Source organism: Cydia amplana, chromosome 20, assembly GCF_948474715.1.
Source record: "Cydia amplana chromosome 20, ilCydAmpl1.1, whole genome shotgun sequence".
Lineage (NCBI taxonomy): Eukaryota > Metazoa > Arthropoda > Insecta > Lepidoptera > Tortricidae > Cydia > Cydia amplana.
Window position 1 is genome coordinate 3,199,804 of NC_086088.1, and position 19,275 is coordinate 3,219,078.

General features: G+C 35.3%; 1 protein-coding gene across 2 annotated transcripts in view; it reads left to right on the forward strand.

The window, feature by feature from the left end:
* LOC134657448 (uncharacterized) overlaps positions 1–19,275 on the forward strand; it is a 43,540-nt gene that overhangs the window by 14,726 nt on the left and 9,539 nt on the right. For both annotated transcript variants that reach the window (XM_063513006.1, XM_063513005.1), the window contains exons 2-3: positions 4,557–4,637; positions 18,730–18,922. In XM_063513006.1, the coding sequence (XP_063369076.1) occupies positions 4,557–4,637; positions 18,730–18,922 (274 nt within the window). The remainder of the gene's footprint in view (positions 1–4,556; positions 4,638–18,729; positions 18,923–19,275) is intronic.

Below are 19,275 nucleotides of genomic sequence, written 5' to 3' on the forward strand. Positions count from 1 at the left end.
TTCAGATTTAAGAACTTGTTACGGATTCGATCTTAGTTTAATACGACCTTGAAGATAATGCTGATTGGTGCATGCAAAAGGAAGAAAAAGTCGTGCATGACATACGCGCCAATCACCAATATTTTAAAGAATATGGCGTTGACATTTGACTTTTACTTAAGACTTGCCTACTTTATACAGCGAGTGATATCAATAAGTCATAAGTCAATATAACACTTTAAACTCTCCTTTCCGTGACCACAGCTGGTGAAACTCAGTTGAAACGTCGGAATTTAAGGTAAAAACAATTAAACTATATCGCGATAGACCCGTTTGTGTAAATTAATAAGTCATAAGTTATTTATTCATAAAGCTAAATTTACACGTCATAAAAGTGGAACATATTTAAATATGCCGTTACCAAATAAACAAAATCCATTTGAAATAAATATATATTTGATTTAAATCCACTAACTGTAATGCCATACGATAAATTATATCACATTTTTCTTTATTTCTTTATTGCACCATGGTAATTAAGATGTTAAAATATAAAGAGTATCTCATGGACCCGGAACGGGTATGGGAGTTGTTACAACTTAAAACTAGGACTAGTGCTATTAAACATGAAATTAATAAAAATTATAATAATTAACATACTTGGTAACTTTCGTTGGTACAAACATCGTAACCATTTTAAAAAAACCGGCCAAGTGCGAGTCGGACTCGCGCACGGAGGGTTCCGCGCCATCAACAAAAAATAGAGCAAAAAAATCGTGTTTGTTGTATGGGAGCCAGCCTTAAATATTTATTTTATTTAATTTTTAGTGTTTGTTGTTATAGCGGCAACAGAGATACATCATTTGTGAAAATTTCAACTGTCTACATGACATATAACTGGTTCATGAGATACAGCCTGGTGACAGACGGACGGACGGGCGGGCGGACGGACGGACGGACAGCGAAGTCTTAGTAATAAGGTCTCGTTTTTTACCCTTTGGGTACGGAACCCTAAAAATGATTCGTGGATGTAAACATTGTAAACGTGGAGCGCTGTTTTAAATTCATTCTTACTCTACTGTGTAACGCCTATTTGCTACGTTATACATTCCGCAATATACAAGTACAATTTGCCAGAACTTTCATCAGCTTCGACGTATATGTTGCTTCGTAAGATTATTTAATTAAATGAATATTTAGTACCTACAATGGCCCTAAGGGCTCATTTAGACGGTGCGAGAACTCGCATGTGAGTTTCATTACATTGCGTCATTTGATCGGTCGGCTGAATTGATGTCACCGCAACGGTCCGCAATGTAACTAAAATCGTTATACGAGTTCGCGCGTCGTCTAAATGAACCCTAAATGTAGCTTTGTAAGCAAGTTATAGTGTGCTGACTTGGGAGCAGTACGGGTATATATTTCAATCAATAAATAAATGAAATGAAATGAAATTTTGTGTTGCTTCTGATTAATACAATCTGTTATTTCATTTGAAATGTTTGTATGTGTTTGCATCAAATATTGCAAACTAAATAAAACCCACTTCCCATTATTAGGTATCACTACACCTAATAAAACAAAGCAAACTCCCTCGCCGTGTCTGTCTGTTTGTATGTAAGTATATTTGCGGTAAACCCAAAAGCTACTGATCGGATTTTCATGCGGTTTTCATCTATCAATAGAGTGATTCTTGAGGGTTTAGGTGTATAAATTGTTAAGGTTTTGTGTAACCGATGTGAAGCCGGAGCGGTACGGTTACCATCAGTTTGTCACTGACATAAACGCCGTCGAGAACGTAATTTACTTTCTATACATCTCGCTCGCACTCGCATATTAGTGCAAACGGGATGTATAGAAAGTAAATTACGTTCTCGACGGCGTTTATGTCAGTGACAAACTGATGGTAACCGTACGGGTCGCTAGTAATGTAATAATATCGTACCATCGAGCTGATCTGATTATGAAGACAGGAGGTGCCCGTAAGTACTTTGGGATAAAACAACGCAACTGTTTGTGTTTGGATTTATTTGAATTGCCTCGATGAGTATTAGTTGAATAAAACAACAGGCAATGTGTTTCCATATAGGTACATTTATTCTGAAGTTGTGCAATAAAGAGGATTTAGATAGATAGTTATAGTATTTTATGCAACCGTTGTTTAAGAGAGGTCAAAAAAGGCGAGTGGCGTGAGTAACAATTTGAAGCGAAGCCGAAAATTATTAATAAAGACGCCACGAGTATTTTTTGACATAGTTAAACAACGTTGCATACAATACTTTTTCTACGACCGAGCGCTTACTTTGAAAAAAATTTGTAAATTAAACAAATATTTTTCATTCAACAAAAATAATTTTCATTTTTTTCATTTTCGTACGCGACCCGGCCACCGCGCCCCGCGCCCCACGGCCGGTTGGTCAGCGACACCTTCTTGTAACTCATGAGGCCCTGGTACTTGGTCTTAGTTAAATTACAATTTCGGACAGTTTTTTTCTCGATTTTGGCCACAGTAGGCTATGGAGACTAACAAGCAACGCTAAGCGGTGTTCGTAGTCTATGGATCTTGCTATATTACGGGTGTCACATGCGCGTTTCTGACTTCTGATGCAATTTTATTGTTTCTACTATAGAACCTAATGAATATTTTGTAAACTTGCACTTGCACTTAGTAGGTACTCATCTGTCAGAGATGACAATTAAAATTAGGTTGGCAACAATGTATTTCATACAATATTTTATAAGTGGTGATTACACGAAGTATCGTAAAAGTACCAAAAAGATACTGCGTGTATGCACATATACTTTTTTGGGGAATAGACTAAAGACTTGTCTTGACAACTATAACATAGGGGTTTAAAAGTGTGTGTACGACCTTTTAAATGACAAATAAAAGTACGGGAGTAGAAAAAATCGTTTATTTGTTTGCTGCAACAACATACATTTTACAAATAGGTAGATTACAAACATAATGAAACTAAATTATGTACAAAATTAACTAATACAAAAAATAAAATAATACTTACACACGAAAAATGGGTTTACCTGCTCTACACTGTGTGCATTGCAGCAAAAACAAAAGGGTTCCGACTCAGCTATACGATTCACTCTACTGAGCATAGCACTGATGATATTCTGCCGGAACCCAGATCACGTACAGTTGTGTAAAAAGTGTGTAGTGTGTTATAAGTGTTCCGAAATAAAATACATAAATAAAACAAAAATAAGAAATACAGTAGCTATAAAATAAAATAAAAGTGAGAAAGTGCGTAGGGTTTGGCTCAAGATCTCCTAGAAAACCTCCGAATTACCGATTACTAGAGCCTGAAATCCGCAAACAAAAAGCCGTGTGGTATCCCTGTTTTTTGTTTTTCAAGCAGTATCTTTTTAGACTGGTGTTTAAAAATTAGCTTATTTTTGAGCCGTCTTACAGGTGGAGGGATATCATTCCAGCATTTGGTCGCGAGATATCGGAAACAATCGGTAAATGCAATCGTTCCCTCATAGAACATTTCTAAGAGACAGCGCCGAGTTGACCTAGTAAGTGCCATGACGGTTGTGAAATGTTGAAATGTTAATTTTGGAAAAGAGATATTCCGGAGTTTTAATATTTAAGACGCCAAAGAGATTTGTACCTATTGTATTGAATTGTATCATAAAAAAATAACATACTTCGCTTGTACTTGTACCTACATGTATTCGCGTGGACGACACTTGACACGTTAATGACACGATTCAAATATCATTCTGATATCACTGTACGTTCGAATTGGCATGTTGTTCAATAATGCCTACGTGCCGAGGGTTGCCTGATTATTGGGGTAAATTTACAATAAGTAGGTATACTCGTTCACTTTATAAATGTATCTGCCTTTTGAACCTACTTTAAAAACTTCTTTACTTGTTCTTAGGAGTACGTATAATATTATGTGGTTAGAAATGTACTTTATTGAACGCATTTTCAAAATATCATATCGCCAGTCATTGCCTTGATATTGCTAAGTAGCTTATATAAATGTTTATGAACTACAAAAATACGCCCTAAAAAGAATACTGAATTTCAAAAAATGTTTAATACTAATAATATTACGATAAATTAGAATATAATAATAATTATACACAATTAACATATTATAGACTTTAAATGAGTGAATCTTTATTGAACAGCAACATAAGTATAAACTAACAATAAAAAGTAACCTAAAATTAAAACTAAAACTACTTCTTATAAAAATAAACTATTACCCCCTTATTCATAAACGTCTGCTGCTAAGTTAATCAGCTGATGATCGTCGTTTGTCCCTCTCTATGGCATAACGACAGATAGGCACCAACGACGATCATCAACTGATTAAGTTAGCAACCGTTTATAAATGAGGCCATAAATCTATATCTAAAGAAGGCCCCGGGGCATAGTGCCAAAGATACTGGCAGCATTTCCTCGCTGAATTGCAACGCGTATACGTTGAGCGAGGAAGCTGCCAGCTCTTTTGTCCCCAGTAACTTCAACCAGACGTTTGGCCGAATATGTAAAGAAATGTAATCTATAGATTTTAAATTCGTTTTTGTTATAATTTCAGATGTTTCGGAGCAAGTACCGAAGAAATCCAACAGCAAGGTCGAAGAAGAAGAGGATAAAACCCCAAAACGAACCGGCCTAAGTAAGTACCATTTGAATTAAAACTTATAAATAAAATAAATAAATAAATATTAAAGGACATTCTTACACAGATTGACTAAGTCCCACAGTAAGCTCAAGAAGGCTTGTGTTGTGGGTACTCAGACAACGATATACATATATAATATACAAATACACAAATACATAGAAAACACCCAAGACTCAGGAACAAATATCTGTGTTCATCACACAAATAAATGCCCTTACCGGGATTCGAACCCAGGCCCGCGGCTTCACAGGCAGGGTCACTACCCACTAGGCCAGACCAGTCGTTAAACTTATAAATAATAAAATTGCCGTAAGACGTAGTTGCTCGGTAGAGTGCCACGAAGGATGGCCGCAATGCCCCGCTGGACAGCAATGCTGATCCGCTGAGCGAAATATTGGCCGGGCTTACCGCGAAAACCGAAATTCGCAAATTGCGGAGATCTTTTACTCCAATGAAGGCTTAATTAGAGTGACAGAGAAAGATGTACGCAATTTGCGAACTCCTTTAGCGGTTATAGCACAGGTCACAGTACAGTACTATATACGTACGCCAGTAGGTGTCGTCACTAATAAAATTGAGATCCCGCTGAAACCAGTGCCACGATTTTCCGAGACATTACGCTGAGTAGGGATCCTATTCTTGCGTTCAAATTTATGTTATGTCTGCACGTCTTTTTTTATGTATTTAGCCTACTCTTACTAAGTATGATATGGCATTAAATAATTGTATTTTCTTTCTTTCTAAAAACTAAACTGATTAAATATTATTTTCTTATACGTCAAGTCAAGGCTCAAGGTATTTAACTTCTTTATTGTAATATTATCAAATTTAATTTGTTGGATATGCTAACGTTACAGTAAATATTAAAATATTCCTCAAGTAAGTATACTAAAAGAAAATATCTACCATAAAATATTCAAGCCCACGTCTAACAATTTCATAACGAAAACAAAGAAATCTTTACAAAGTTTTCATAAGGGGAGGTTACAAAACTCTCGCCATTTTGAAACAAAAGACAATTTTTCTTTTCGACACCGATGACTTCAGAATAGAGTTTTGCGGACAATAGCTGACTTTTTTAAAATATAAATTATATCATAGAGAAATATAGTTAAGACAAGAGTGCTCACTCCATACATCAGTTTTGATACCAAAAAGACTATTAGCATATATAGCATCGAGTAGCGGAACTATCAGTACTGCTACATCTATTGTCAAGTAGCAGTACTGATAGTTCCGCTACTTGATGCTAGATGTAGACACTGAAATTAATAGTATTTTTGGTATTAAAACTCTATGTACTCTATGTATTTTTTTCTCTATGATTATATATATTTTAAAACGGCTTTTTTGCGTTTATTATATTTTCAATGCAAATTCATCGTTCATTTAATTCGCTGTTCGTATTGTTCGCTTCGCCAAAGTATCTATAGCCGTTTTGTAATCAAGAGGATAACGAAGCAAGGAGGGTTGTAGTTTAAAATAGATAACGGTCCCATCGTTTTAATTGGGTCATATGAAATAAGTAAGCACAGAGTGCTCACTCCATACATCAGTTTTGTTACCAAAACGCTTATTATTTGTAGTCGACATCTAGCGTCAAGTAACGGATTTATCAGTACTGCTACTAGCGCTTATATTATGAAAGTAGTTAAGTTTAGTTTGTATTTATAATTATGTGTAAGCTAGTTATAAGAAAAATTGCTACACCCCACCGGGGTCCATGTGCAACTTAACATAATTTGTAACATCTATGTACATACCATGGTTTGCAATAAAGTTTTACTTACTTACTTGACACCAGAGCCCGTACCATGAGTCACTGACAGTGTCAAAACTGACATTTACGCTATCGAGAATGTAATTTACTTTCTATACACCTCGTTTGCACTAATACGCGAGTACGAGCGAGATGTAAGTATAGAAAGTAAATTACGTTCTCGACGACGTTTATGTCAGTGACAAACTGATGGTAGCCGTTCTGATGTCACTGAAAGTGTATTCAACAATTTACACCTAATATTACAAGGAGTTGAAAATAGATTTACGGTTAATCCGGTTATATTCGCTGATAATTGTTGAGCATTAGTCATTTCGTTCGTCGCGACATCTATTGTCAAGTAGCAGTACTGATAATTCCGCTAGTTGAGGCTAGATATCGACTACGAAAATAATACGCGTTTTGGTGATAAAACTGATATATGGAGTGAGCATTCTATGCTTACTTATTTATCTATGATTGGGTTAAAGTTCAAGCCACAGGTCGGCGGGAGAACTTTGATTTAATTAATTGGGTATTCAATTCAGGGATCAGTTTACCTGAAGGTTTTTGAAACAGGTAACCGAAGAACAGGCCAATTCGAACTTACCGTCGTGTTCGAACAATGCTTATAAGATGTCACAGCGATACGATATCTGTCAATCATATCAGCACTACAACGAGTTGTAGTTTGACATGTTATGTTAGCGTCTTCGTGAAATCGATCGCATTCCCTCTTTATCGCACCAATTCATAAGTGCGAGCGAGATTGTCTGCGATCACGCCCGAGGGATTGTTTAGTTTTTACACGACTGCCCAAAAAAAAGAGTGTATTGTTTTCAGCGTTCATGTTTGTATGTATATATGTATGTGAGTTTCTTTATTCCACGATAACTTCAGAATGCCTTAACCGATTTAGATGTATGATATACGTATTGTCACTATTGACAAGGTACAAAATAGGGTCGAAATTAAAATGACTGTACCTATATCACCCACAAACACCGGTCCTACAATAAATCATTCACGATACACTCTGTGAGGCTATGGAACGCGTTGCCATCTCCGCTGAGGCAGTGTCAGTCTGTAGCGTCGCTGAAGGCAAAATTAAAGAGGTTATGGCAATAATATTAAATGTCAATTGAACGACACGTAGGTAGGATTGTGCGGTTATATATATTAATATATTTGTAGGTATTTAAATATATATATATATATTTATTTAAATGTATGTATTAATATTTTTATGGATATATAATTGTTTCGTATATTTATACATGTATATGCCTTTGCACCTAATGCATCGCATCGTATTTAGTTATGTTTCTAGGGTTAGCTACTTCTTTTAAGTCTCGCCGTCATGTACAGTTTATCTTAGTTTGACTACCATTTCATAATGTATCTCTCAGTTACTTAAAGGTTAGCTGGAAGAGATCCCTTAACGGGATAAGTTCGCCTTTGTACACATTTACTGGATTATCTCTGTGTTATGTACTTGTTTTGTGCAATAAAGTGTTTACTACTACTACTACTACTACTATATCACGGGCCCGTTTCTCAAAAGCTTGTAACTTGTAAGTACTACAAGTAGAAGTCCCTTTCTAAAAAGCTGTAAAAAAGTAACATCCGCTTGTATTACAAGTTACAAGCTTTTGAGAAACGGGCCCTAGGTACGTCCAATATAAAATAGCATATTGCACTAGAACCGATGCAAATATTGTACTTTTTCATTATTAGACAGGTAAGAAGTTACATTAGATAAAATAAATTACCTACCTTTTTTCTGGGCATTGTCATGTAAAAATAGATGTCTAAAATTAAAAGGTTATTAACGTACCTAATTTTCTATGCAAAAGAGATAAATACCTATGAAGGGTCGTTATCTTTTTTGTGACAGGAACCTAATTATTAACGTTGCGATAAAACCCTTCCGGGGTCTTTATCTATCTACAATGCTCATTTTGTAAAATTGTGTCGAACTTTTTTTTGAGAAGCCCGGGAGGCTAATTTGAACTGTCCGATTCGAACAATGCTTATAAGAAATCACAGCGGTACAATACCGATCTGTGTCAGGGTCAAAAGTGACTTTCTTCAACCAAAAAACATCACTTTTAACACTGACAGATCGGTATCATACCGCTGTTACTTCTTATAAGCATTGTTTGAATCGGGCCGTTGGGCGAAGAACCCACGTAGCGGCGTGGCACCGCTGCGCGGAAACCTTGTACAGTCAGCAGCAGAAGTTGCTAAACGGGCCAGGTGTTCAAAATGATCTTGACGGGACTTTATTGTTAAGACTTAAGAGAATAAGAGTGTGTCAAGGTAATTTTGAACACCTCGCCTGCTTAGCAACTTCTGCTGCTGGCAATCCACCTATAAAGACTGCTACACGCCGCGCCTCCGTTAATAAATGTCACAGCTGACAGATCACATTAAAAAAATCCAGATCAAATTCATGACCAGTTATTAGAATCAGAATAAGCCTATCTGTTTTTTTGTCGAACGCCTGTTTATATTTTCTTTGAATTTTCCAAGCATAGCACATTGCTCTTATATTTGCGCGGGCATTTCATTACGTTGGAAATTTAAAACTCGCTTATATTGGATTAAATATTTACAATACTTTTCATAAAGAATACATTGTTATTTTTATCATTTTTAATAATACGGAGCATCGTTAAAATAACAAAGTGTAATAAAATGAGATTTTTTTTCAACTTGGTAGGTACCGAATGATACGTAATAGTCAGCGACTAAATCATAAGTAGGTATCCTAAAGGATTAAGTAATGTTTTTAAGGGCCCACTGATTACCAGTCCGCCGGACGATTTCGGCATGTCAGTTGTTCGGAACTGTCAACTTTTTGTTCTAACTGACAAGCCGATATCGTCCGGCGGACTGTTAATCAGTGGGCCCTATTTGATTGTTTTTGGTTGTTTTTTCAACCTAATTAAAATTACATCGAGTAATAATTTGCGAATACATAAATGGTACAGTCTAATGTCATAATTTTATAGACATCGATTTAGACTTAGACTAAAATAACACTTACACAGTCTGTGCTATCAAGATCGCTGCCAAGTTAGCTTGGTCTAATCCTACCATATTTATAACTTTTATAAAATAGGTCCTGACTGAATGTACTGCCCTATAAATACGGTAAAATGTAATTTCCTAAAACTTTTTACGATTGATATTTTCATCTTTTTAGGGTTCCGTACCCAAAGGGTAAAAACGGGACCCTATTACTAAGACTCCGCTGTCCGTCCGTCCGTCCGTCTGTCACCAGGCTGTATCTCACGAATCGTGATAGCTAGACAGTTTAAATTTTCACAGAATATGTATTTCTGTTGCCGCTATAACAACAAATACTAAAAACAGAATAAAATAAAGATTTAAGTGGGGCTCCCGTACAACAAACGTGATTTTTGACCGAAGTTAAGCAACGTCGGGCGGGGTCAGTACTTGGATGGGTGACCGTTTTTTTGCTTGTTTTTTGTTGATGGTGCGGAACCCTCCGTGCGCGAGTCCGACTCGCACTTGGCCGGTTTTTTTATGGCAGCCAAGTTAGGCAATAACTGGCTTTTTACAGTTTCAGGAAATAAAGTTGTCGTATACAGTGCAGTAAATAAATGTTTATGACAAATGAATTTCCTTTTATATTACCTACTCATTTTAGTATGACCGCTGAGTGCGGAGATAAAATTTTAATAATATCTAAAAGGTTTATAAAAGAATATTGTTATTTATCATTTTTTGGAAATGTAATTTAAAAACCATTATGTTCAGCTAAACTTTGTTCCCATATAACACAATCACGTAGGAATTAAACAATTTTATTGTCTATAAGATTTAGATTTAGATTTATTTATTTCATAATATGACATTACATTATAAATTATTCTAAGCTAATCTATACGAATTTATATTATGATCGTCAACTAGGTATATATTATATTACAAATGTCAATAAGTACAGATAAAAATCATCATCAAATATCAATAGGTAGTAAAATAAATTCACCAGAAAGTCAAATAAATATACAATGTCAAATGATAGTATTATTACGGAAAAAGATGTCAATATGGCTACTTATACCTAGGTATCTCGTAATGATCGTCAAATTAAGTAGTTACAAATTACAATATAAGAATAGAGTAATAATTTTGATATCATTATATTAAAATCAATTCATAATATTAGATTATATATTTGGATGAAATTTTAATAATGCACAATCGTCGACAGCGCATCTATAATTAGTTGAGACTGGGGACAGTTGGGGAAACCGTAAACAATTTTTTTTACAATATAAGTAGGTACTACGTAATTTAGTTGAAAATGGACCCTACGACTGGTAAATCCCAATTCAAAGATTATAAAAATTACACTGCCACGTTCATATAATAATTTATTGGGGAATATTATATTTGTCTAATGTTACCTATCCCTCTTGACTTGTCACCAGTTATCCCACTCGACGGTATATTCTGCCGATATTTGGAAACAAAACTCATTCATCGACATTGCTATTAAGTTACATAATTAACTTCCCTCAAAACCATAATATTTTATTACCTGGAAATCGAATACAAACAGTGAAATTAACTTCACAAATGGAATTTGCCTCCAGCATCTTTTAGATTATCTGATGTATTAAGTCGGAATAGAACTGGTTATTCTTATTTAAGTTATTGGGACTGTGCGTATTGAAAGATCTGCCATCTTGTGGCCTAAGTCGGAAACATAAACTTTGACATACACTTCACCTTACTAATGCAGGTGCTGCACCCGGCTACTGTTAACGCACGATACCTTTCCCGTTACAGGTTCTGCCATCTTGTGACGTAAATTAGAAACTTAAGCTTGAAATTATATTTCACGCCAATACACAGGGGGCTCTTATGTCGCCACTAAAACAAATAATGCACGCTCCCTATAAAAGTGATAAATATAAATACATTACATGGAATGGAACTTAAAATGCTAGTAGTAACAACAAAATAAAAAGGATTTGTTCCCAATGACCTTTTATTTATGTAGACGTGTGACGTTCATAGTTGACAAAACTAAAATTTGATCCAACGATTTTGACAACTTGACAGGTTGGCGTCACCCATACGACTAACTAAATATAGGTTCCGTAACCTATACTTAATGGCTCACGATCGTGCTCCTGGTACCATATCTACCTCATTTTACTTACATCTATGTTTGTTCCCTTATCTTCTTCACACAATACGAAATAATACCGGAAAAATGTATTTGAATTATCACCTCTTTCACCTACGCACTCTAAAAAATAAATTGTCTACTTACTTGTTATGGGCGCGTGATAAATCCCTTGACAGAAAGATAACGATGAAATATTACGTTATTTTATTTCCCTTTATTTTATATTTTTGTTATGTCATATTTGGATGCTGATAAGCAATAACGTGTCAACCCACAAAAACTTAAAAAATGAGATGTTAATGCCATATTGTAGCTGGTCCGCTCGATTTCATTTTGCAAAAATGACCTTAGTGGTTTGAAATTTATAAATATTCCAAAAGAAGGAAAAAAGGTTAACACAAATCCGTTAACATGGGTTGTCTGTTTTGCATTAATGGGTTTAGTGCCTTAACTTATTGCAGTAATGGCCAGAACGCGTACTAAAATGTCAATAATGTCTTAAGAGAGGTTAACTCATTATTGCGGAAATCACATTCCATTAGTTCTGTTTTTCCAGAAGCGCTATGAAGGTAAATGTTGCTAAAAATGGCGTTTATAAAAAGTAATTTTACAAATTTAGTGCACAAATATGTTAATTGTTGCGGTTTTAAAGAGATAAATACTAATGCCGATCGAAATAATGTTTTGATTTTTGTTTTGAGGAAAGTTCGCCGAATTCAACTAAACAAAACGGCAGAGTGCTGTAGTTTTTCTAAGCAATTCATTTTAAATGCCAATTTGAATGTATGTGCATTCGTAAAATAATGTTATTTTTATAATTATAATGATTTTAAATAACTTGTTACACTTGAATCATTCTTGCAAATCGAAAAAAATATCATATCAATGCATTATGAGGCTTGATTGATTATTGTAAAACAAAATGTATAGTATGTTAGTATTTAACCACAACAAGTTATGTGCTATTGTGCTATAACATGTTGATTATAAGTTCAAAGGCAATTAGCAAAACTGTGTTAAGTATAATGACACGTTCTTGAGAAAGTTTGACGTCATGATGCAATTCGCAATAAACAAAAAGGGGATTTATGCGACAAATTTTAATTTGTTACGAAAATTATTAGTATGAATTACTAGTATTAATTGTATTTAAACTGACAAATACAACAGTTTAATCAAAATCTTTAATTTTTAGAACAAACACTCAAAAACTGCGAAAAAATCTTTAGACGCCATTTTCTCAAAATGGTGCTTATGTGGGTAAACACATTATTGCTTATCAGCATCCATTTATTGTTATAGCGGTATTACTCGTAGCAATATAATTATAAGTATACAGGATGGTTAAAAAAAGTTATCAAAAAATGACAAAAAATTTTTTTTTTGAAACAAATGCGAACGTGTGTAAAAAATATTAAAAACAATTTGCCGTAGTCAAAATAGTTAAGCACCGTTGTAAACTGTTCCTTTAGCATAATGATATTTGTTTCAGTTTATAAATTATCTAAAGTACTGTGACTAGTTACAAATACAACTCAAAATAAAATAATTGGTTTGTTTCCTAGAAGTTACCTAATATAAAGTTATGGGCGTAATATATATTAAAATTAGAAATAATTCAATAGAAATCCAATCAATCTTCTTGTTGTTTACCAGAAGCGTCCAGAAGTTTTGAGATTGCAAACAAATAAATTTGTTTTTTATCGTTTCATAATAGGTAGGTCTCACACTGTTACACACTCTACAGTTGGAGAGCTATGACGAGTCAAATTTTACCGCAGTACCTACATTTATCAATTTTTAGTGTTCCGTATAAAATTTTGTTCACGGAACACTTTTATGGAATCACTTACTTATATAGACTACTAAATAAAATTACCGACCAAAAGATATTTGAAGGAACTGTCATATGTCCCATCATTCGAAATGGAATCTAAGGTAACTAATTTAACCATCTTCCAAGGATCGTAGCGTCATGAAAATTGGCAGCTGTATGTAGTTCTGATGACATTACAATAATATGGTACGTCGAACTGATCTGATGATGGAGACAGGAGGTGGCCATATAGGAACTCTGTGATGAAACAATGCAACCTAATTGTGTTAGGGGTTTTTAGAATTGTCTCGATGAGTATTAGTTGTATGTCGTAAGAAAAGTACAGTCAGCGATAATAGCTTGTACCAAAAATTAATTTTTGCCAAAAACTTATTTTACAAGCTTTTATTTAAATTTTAAGTATGTAGTTATGTTTGTACGGGCCAAATCTTGCAAGTTAAATTTGAATCACTTCCCGACTTCCAATGAAGCTAAAAATTTGCATAGGTACCTACATATGTATTAAGTCTGGTGACAATGCAATATTATGGTACCATCGAGCAGATCTGGTGATGGAGACAGGAGGTGGCCATAGGAACTCTGTGATAAAACAAAGGCAACCTAATTGTGTTTGGGGGTTTTAGAATTCTCTCGAAGAGTATTACACATAAATTAGTTATTATTTATTTATTTATATGAGCCTAGAGTGTCCCACTGCTGCAAAGGCCTCCCTCCTCCCTTTCCACGTATCCCGGTCTTGACCCGTCTCCCACCAGTTCCTGTCAAAGGCGTCAAGGTCATCTCGCCATCGCCGTCGAGGTTTGCCGCGACCCCGGGTTTGATGTGGGAGCCAATTGGTTGTTATTTTAGCCCACAAATCATCCGGCATACGGCAAACGTGTCCCGCCCAGTCCCACTTCAGCTTGGCGGCTGTTTCAGCTACGTCCGCTATTTGCGTTTTGGAGCGTAGTACAGTCTTGATGGTTAAATTAGTTATTAGTTGCAATTTATTAGTTGCCTTTGGAAAGAAAAGTACAGTCGGCGATAAATTATTCTCAACATATTCTCAACAGCATTCGCACCATATCCACCCGTAACCGGACATAATAACATGCCTAGTTCTCTCGATATTCATACTTCATTTAACCGCTCTTACCCTACTTTCCTTTAACGGGAGCGTAGATCCGTTCGACCGTCACTAATAACTAGGAATATTTCTAGTGGAAATATTTATTAATGAGATAAAATTGTACAACGCGTTTCATGTGGTAGGAATTCGCGTGTTTTGGGACTTTCTGTTCATTAAATGACGGTGAGAATGTTAATAGCACGCTTAGCTTTGAAACTAGGTCAGTGTCAATAATTTTCAGAAATACTTTTAAATTTGCAAGACGAAAACACATGCTATTTATTATTATTAAATGGGTAAAAACTGCCATCATCATCATTTATATTTAAGAGTAAGACTCTTGTTGGTGGAGCAATTTCCATGTTTCTCGGTCCTCTGCCTTCTCTTTGACAGCCTGATACGACACGACGTTAAGTTTTTCCTATATTTGATTCATGTACGCTCTCCTTGGTTTTCCGTTCTTCCTCTTCGCTTCAACTTTCCCTTCTATGATGTTTTTAATAAATTCGTTATGACGTATCAGGTGCCCTTACCATCTTTCCTCTTTGAAAAGCTGCCAATTTATTTTTAAAATTAAGACTAAGACTAACTTGCGATTTGGTTATGTCAACCCTTGTAAATATTTGAAGCCAACGTTAACAATTTTTATTTGTTAGACCAGTAATGAACTGTGGGTTGGTAATGTCAAGCGACAATTATCAGCGTGGTGAAATAGGAAGCTGGTTAATCCAACACATGGGTCAATTTCTGAACACGATTTTTTTTCTGTCCGTGATGAAAATCGCGGGTTAGCATGAGATAATACTTACCATTTTTTTTTTACATAAAGAAGTCACACTTTCACACCGAGTTCCATATGAATTCACTGATTAGTTGGTTTTTAGTGTACACATAAAAATACCTAAAGGCTCAAATTACTACTCCCGTGCCCTGTCCGGAATCTACTTTTAAGCATAATGAAAAATCCTACGAAAAATTCTACATTAGTATCACTAATTTAGTGTCAAATACTTAAACCAGATGATATTTACTATCACTGAGCACATATACTATTAACTTAATTGTGGTAAATAACTTGTGATCGATGTTTAAATTTTGTCCGAGCGCGCGAGTAAAATTTCGTCGGCAAAACTCAAAGGGCTCTGAGAGCCGACGTTTGTATTTGAACCGCCTCGTGTCCCGCCTCACCTGTACTGGCAGTATTCGGCTGTCTCTCAAAGCAAGCGGATGTAAGTCAAGCCGCGGCGTGTTCGAGGAAATCGCGTAAGTATTTCGGAATCCGGGTGGGCGACAATTTTTTTCTAATTTCGATGCCCCTTATAAATTTTATTTTCCACATAGCTTTTCAATGACAATTGTCATATTTAGGAGCCCTTTATGTATCTTTATGTAAGCGATAACATATCAGTTTGGTCAAACACGATTTAAATTTTTGGCGAATTTTTTTATTACGAATTCTAATTTCCGTGCCCTAATTCCCATAGCAAATTTACCTAAAACAGCTGATTAAGTGGCACGGGAATTAGAAAGTATTACATATATTGTCAACAAATCTTTTATTGGGGGCACTGTAAGTTAATTGGCAATGTTTACGTCATATTATTATTACATATATATATAGTGGCATTGAATATGTATTATATGTAATAATAATATGACGTATATCTTTCTATTTTACATTTAAGGAAATCTTAAAGAATGCACAAAAATCTGTGAACGGTTTTTTAGTATAAGAACTATCAGTATAAGTATTATTGTACATACAGGGTGGACCCGAATAACCCGGGCAATTTTAATAGGTACGTAAGGTAAGGTGGGGAAAGACGACACCGGGATAAGACTATCACTTGTATGGAATCCGTGTACTGTTAGTCTTGCCCCACCTTACCTTATTCATTGATCATATTATACATAACATTAAAATATTATATAAACATAAAACTATTTCTGGAATTATTACATATACCTGTACCTAAGGTTACATGAAACAAAATGAATCAAATTTGCAATGTTTTTTTTTTGTAAATTTGACACCTGACAGCGTATGCCGTATAAAGTTTAAATATCTGGGAGACCGAGCTTTGCTTGGATAACATATACCTACCTAAAAACTCAAAAATGCGCGTTTTTCCAGAGATAACACCTAGCTAGATCGATTTTTCATCCCAGAAAACCCTCATATATGATCAAATTTCATCGAAATCGTTAGAGCCAATTCCGAGATCCCCGAAATATATACAAGAATTGCTCGTTTAATAGATTAGTTGTTATAAATTAGCTTTTCTAATACAAGAAAAATTAAATATATCCTATTCTTACTATATTATAAATGCGAAAGTATCTCTGTCTGTCTGTCTGTTATCTCGTCACGCTTAAACCGCTACCGCTGAACCAATATCATGTTGATGATATTTGGCATGGAGATAGTTTGAGGCCCGGGGAAGGACAAAGGATCTGGGGGCACGGCAGTGCCGCCGCCAAGTCGAGCAAAACAAGGTGGCACGGCCGTACCATCAAATCTCAATAACATTCTATCAAAATAACATTTAATTTGAACATGTAGTCTAAGAATTAATTCACTTTAAAATCCCTTAGTTTTGTCACTGGCACAATCACTCACGATAGTCACGATTATCATTATTCTAAGGTACTTCTAGCATACCCACAAGTTCCAAATTTGAAACGTAATTAGGTTTTAGCTTTTTAAGCCAATAAAAATCTAATAATACTGCAATATTAGTCACGTTCTAAAGATCTAATAACTGCATAAAAAAGTTTGTAATCCTATAGAAATATATGCGATAACAAATTTACCTTTTAGTTCTTACAATTAGTAGGGAAAGTAAAGGTACACTACGATGTACGATGTGAGTATGAATAAAGATGTGTATAGTTATGATATGTGTATACATAGTATCAGTATGGTATGGGTATGATTACCTGAAAAGAAGGACAGCCTACAAAAAGAGATGGGATCCTATCAAAAACAATGCATGTAAAAAGCCAAGTCGGTTATTTTAGTCAGTGCCATGGGGTATTAAAACCGTAATACTATTAGATACCTTATTAGGGTTCCGTAGCCAAATTGCAAAAAACGGAACCCTTATGGATTCGTCATGTCTGTCTGTCTATGATAGTCTTACCCCGGTGATAGTCTTACCCCACCTTACCTCATATGTGGTCAAACAATTTTTTGTGTTATGAATTTATGAAGGCATCATATTCGATTTCTTCAGATTAACTTACACAATAACTTCTCTCTGTGCCCCTATTTATTTCATAGTATCATTTCCTATACGGCCATATACCAGATCATACACCCTGTACTTATCTACATGCAGATACATAATGACACTTTTTAATGAATAGTTTTGTATGTAAGGCGGACATGTTTACGCAACTACTCAAAGTATTGTTTTGAAATATGTATATTTTACTAAGAAAGAGAGATTAGTTGCCATTAAAATCAAGGAAACGATTAGTCAAATACGTAGTTTTTAGTGTATCATACTTTCGTAGATTTGTTGTCCGAAACTAAAATTAAAGAAGGTAAATATGTTCGATGCCGCTTCAGTAATGGTTAAAGTATATTATTGTAGATTAAAATATACATAAATAAGAGTTTTAACTACCAAAATAAGTTAAGAAAACAATTCCTGTGCCATGTTCTAATTTCCGTGCTAGTAAAATCTAATTCCCATGGACACACTAATTCCCGTGCCCTGACCAAAATTTTAAATTGAAATAACTTTTATAGTTTTATGAATATTTTTACCCCATAAGAAAATTAATGTTTATTATATTTTTTACCAAATTATCAGCATAATTTTTTTTGTGTAATGTTGGTATTTCAAAATTCCATGGGAATTAGACAAAAATGCTCGTTTGGTGAAATTGACCCACATTGGACTCACTTTTGGTAAGCACTTGAACAAGGAAATCCTTGTGAAATTTATAGACCGAGTGTTAACGAAGGGCTCCGTTTTAGCTTGAGAAAAATGCTTTCATATGCCCGGATGTTTCACAATTCTCAACCGATTCTCGTGAAACTTTGTGAGCAGGTTCGATGATAATTTTTTTGCAGATTCTGTTTTTTTTTTTTTCAAAATGGCGGAGTCATACATTTGTTCAGTTTTAAGAAATGTTCGCGAGGTTCTTCAGCTTACAGAGCCACTAGTATTTATACGTTTTAAATTTATGTTACAGAAAGACGACAGAAGAAGAAGGTACTACAGGCAGTCATCCCACTAATGTTTGGCATGAAGTCAGCCGGCGCGGTCATATTCTCGATGGCCCTGGTCACTGCACTCACGCTGAAGGCCTACGTGGCTAGCAAGCTAGCCCTGATGGTGACTGTTGGCATGGCGATTAAGAAGCTGTATGAGGCTTACGGTCAAGGGTAAGTATTTTTGATAAAAAAAAACTAGAAAACTAGAGAGACAGGCCCACATGCCAATCACTATCGCTCCGTAGCGAACGAAACGCAACTGTCATTGTCACACTAAGGCTGGTTTTAGTGTCACGCGGACCGTCCGTGCGGATCGCTCCGCACCGGACCAATATGTATCAAGTTCAGGGAGCGTTTTAGAGTAAAGCTTTCTCATACAATTGGCGGGTGCGGAGCGATCTGCACGGACGGTCTGCGTGACATTAAAACCAGCCTAATATGGAAGAGTGATAAAGAGACACAAAGCGATTCGTTGTCGAAGCGATAGCGATTGTCACCTTGGCTAGGCCGCCAGGTTTTTAAGG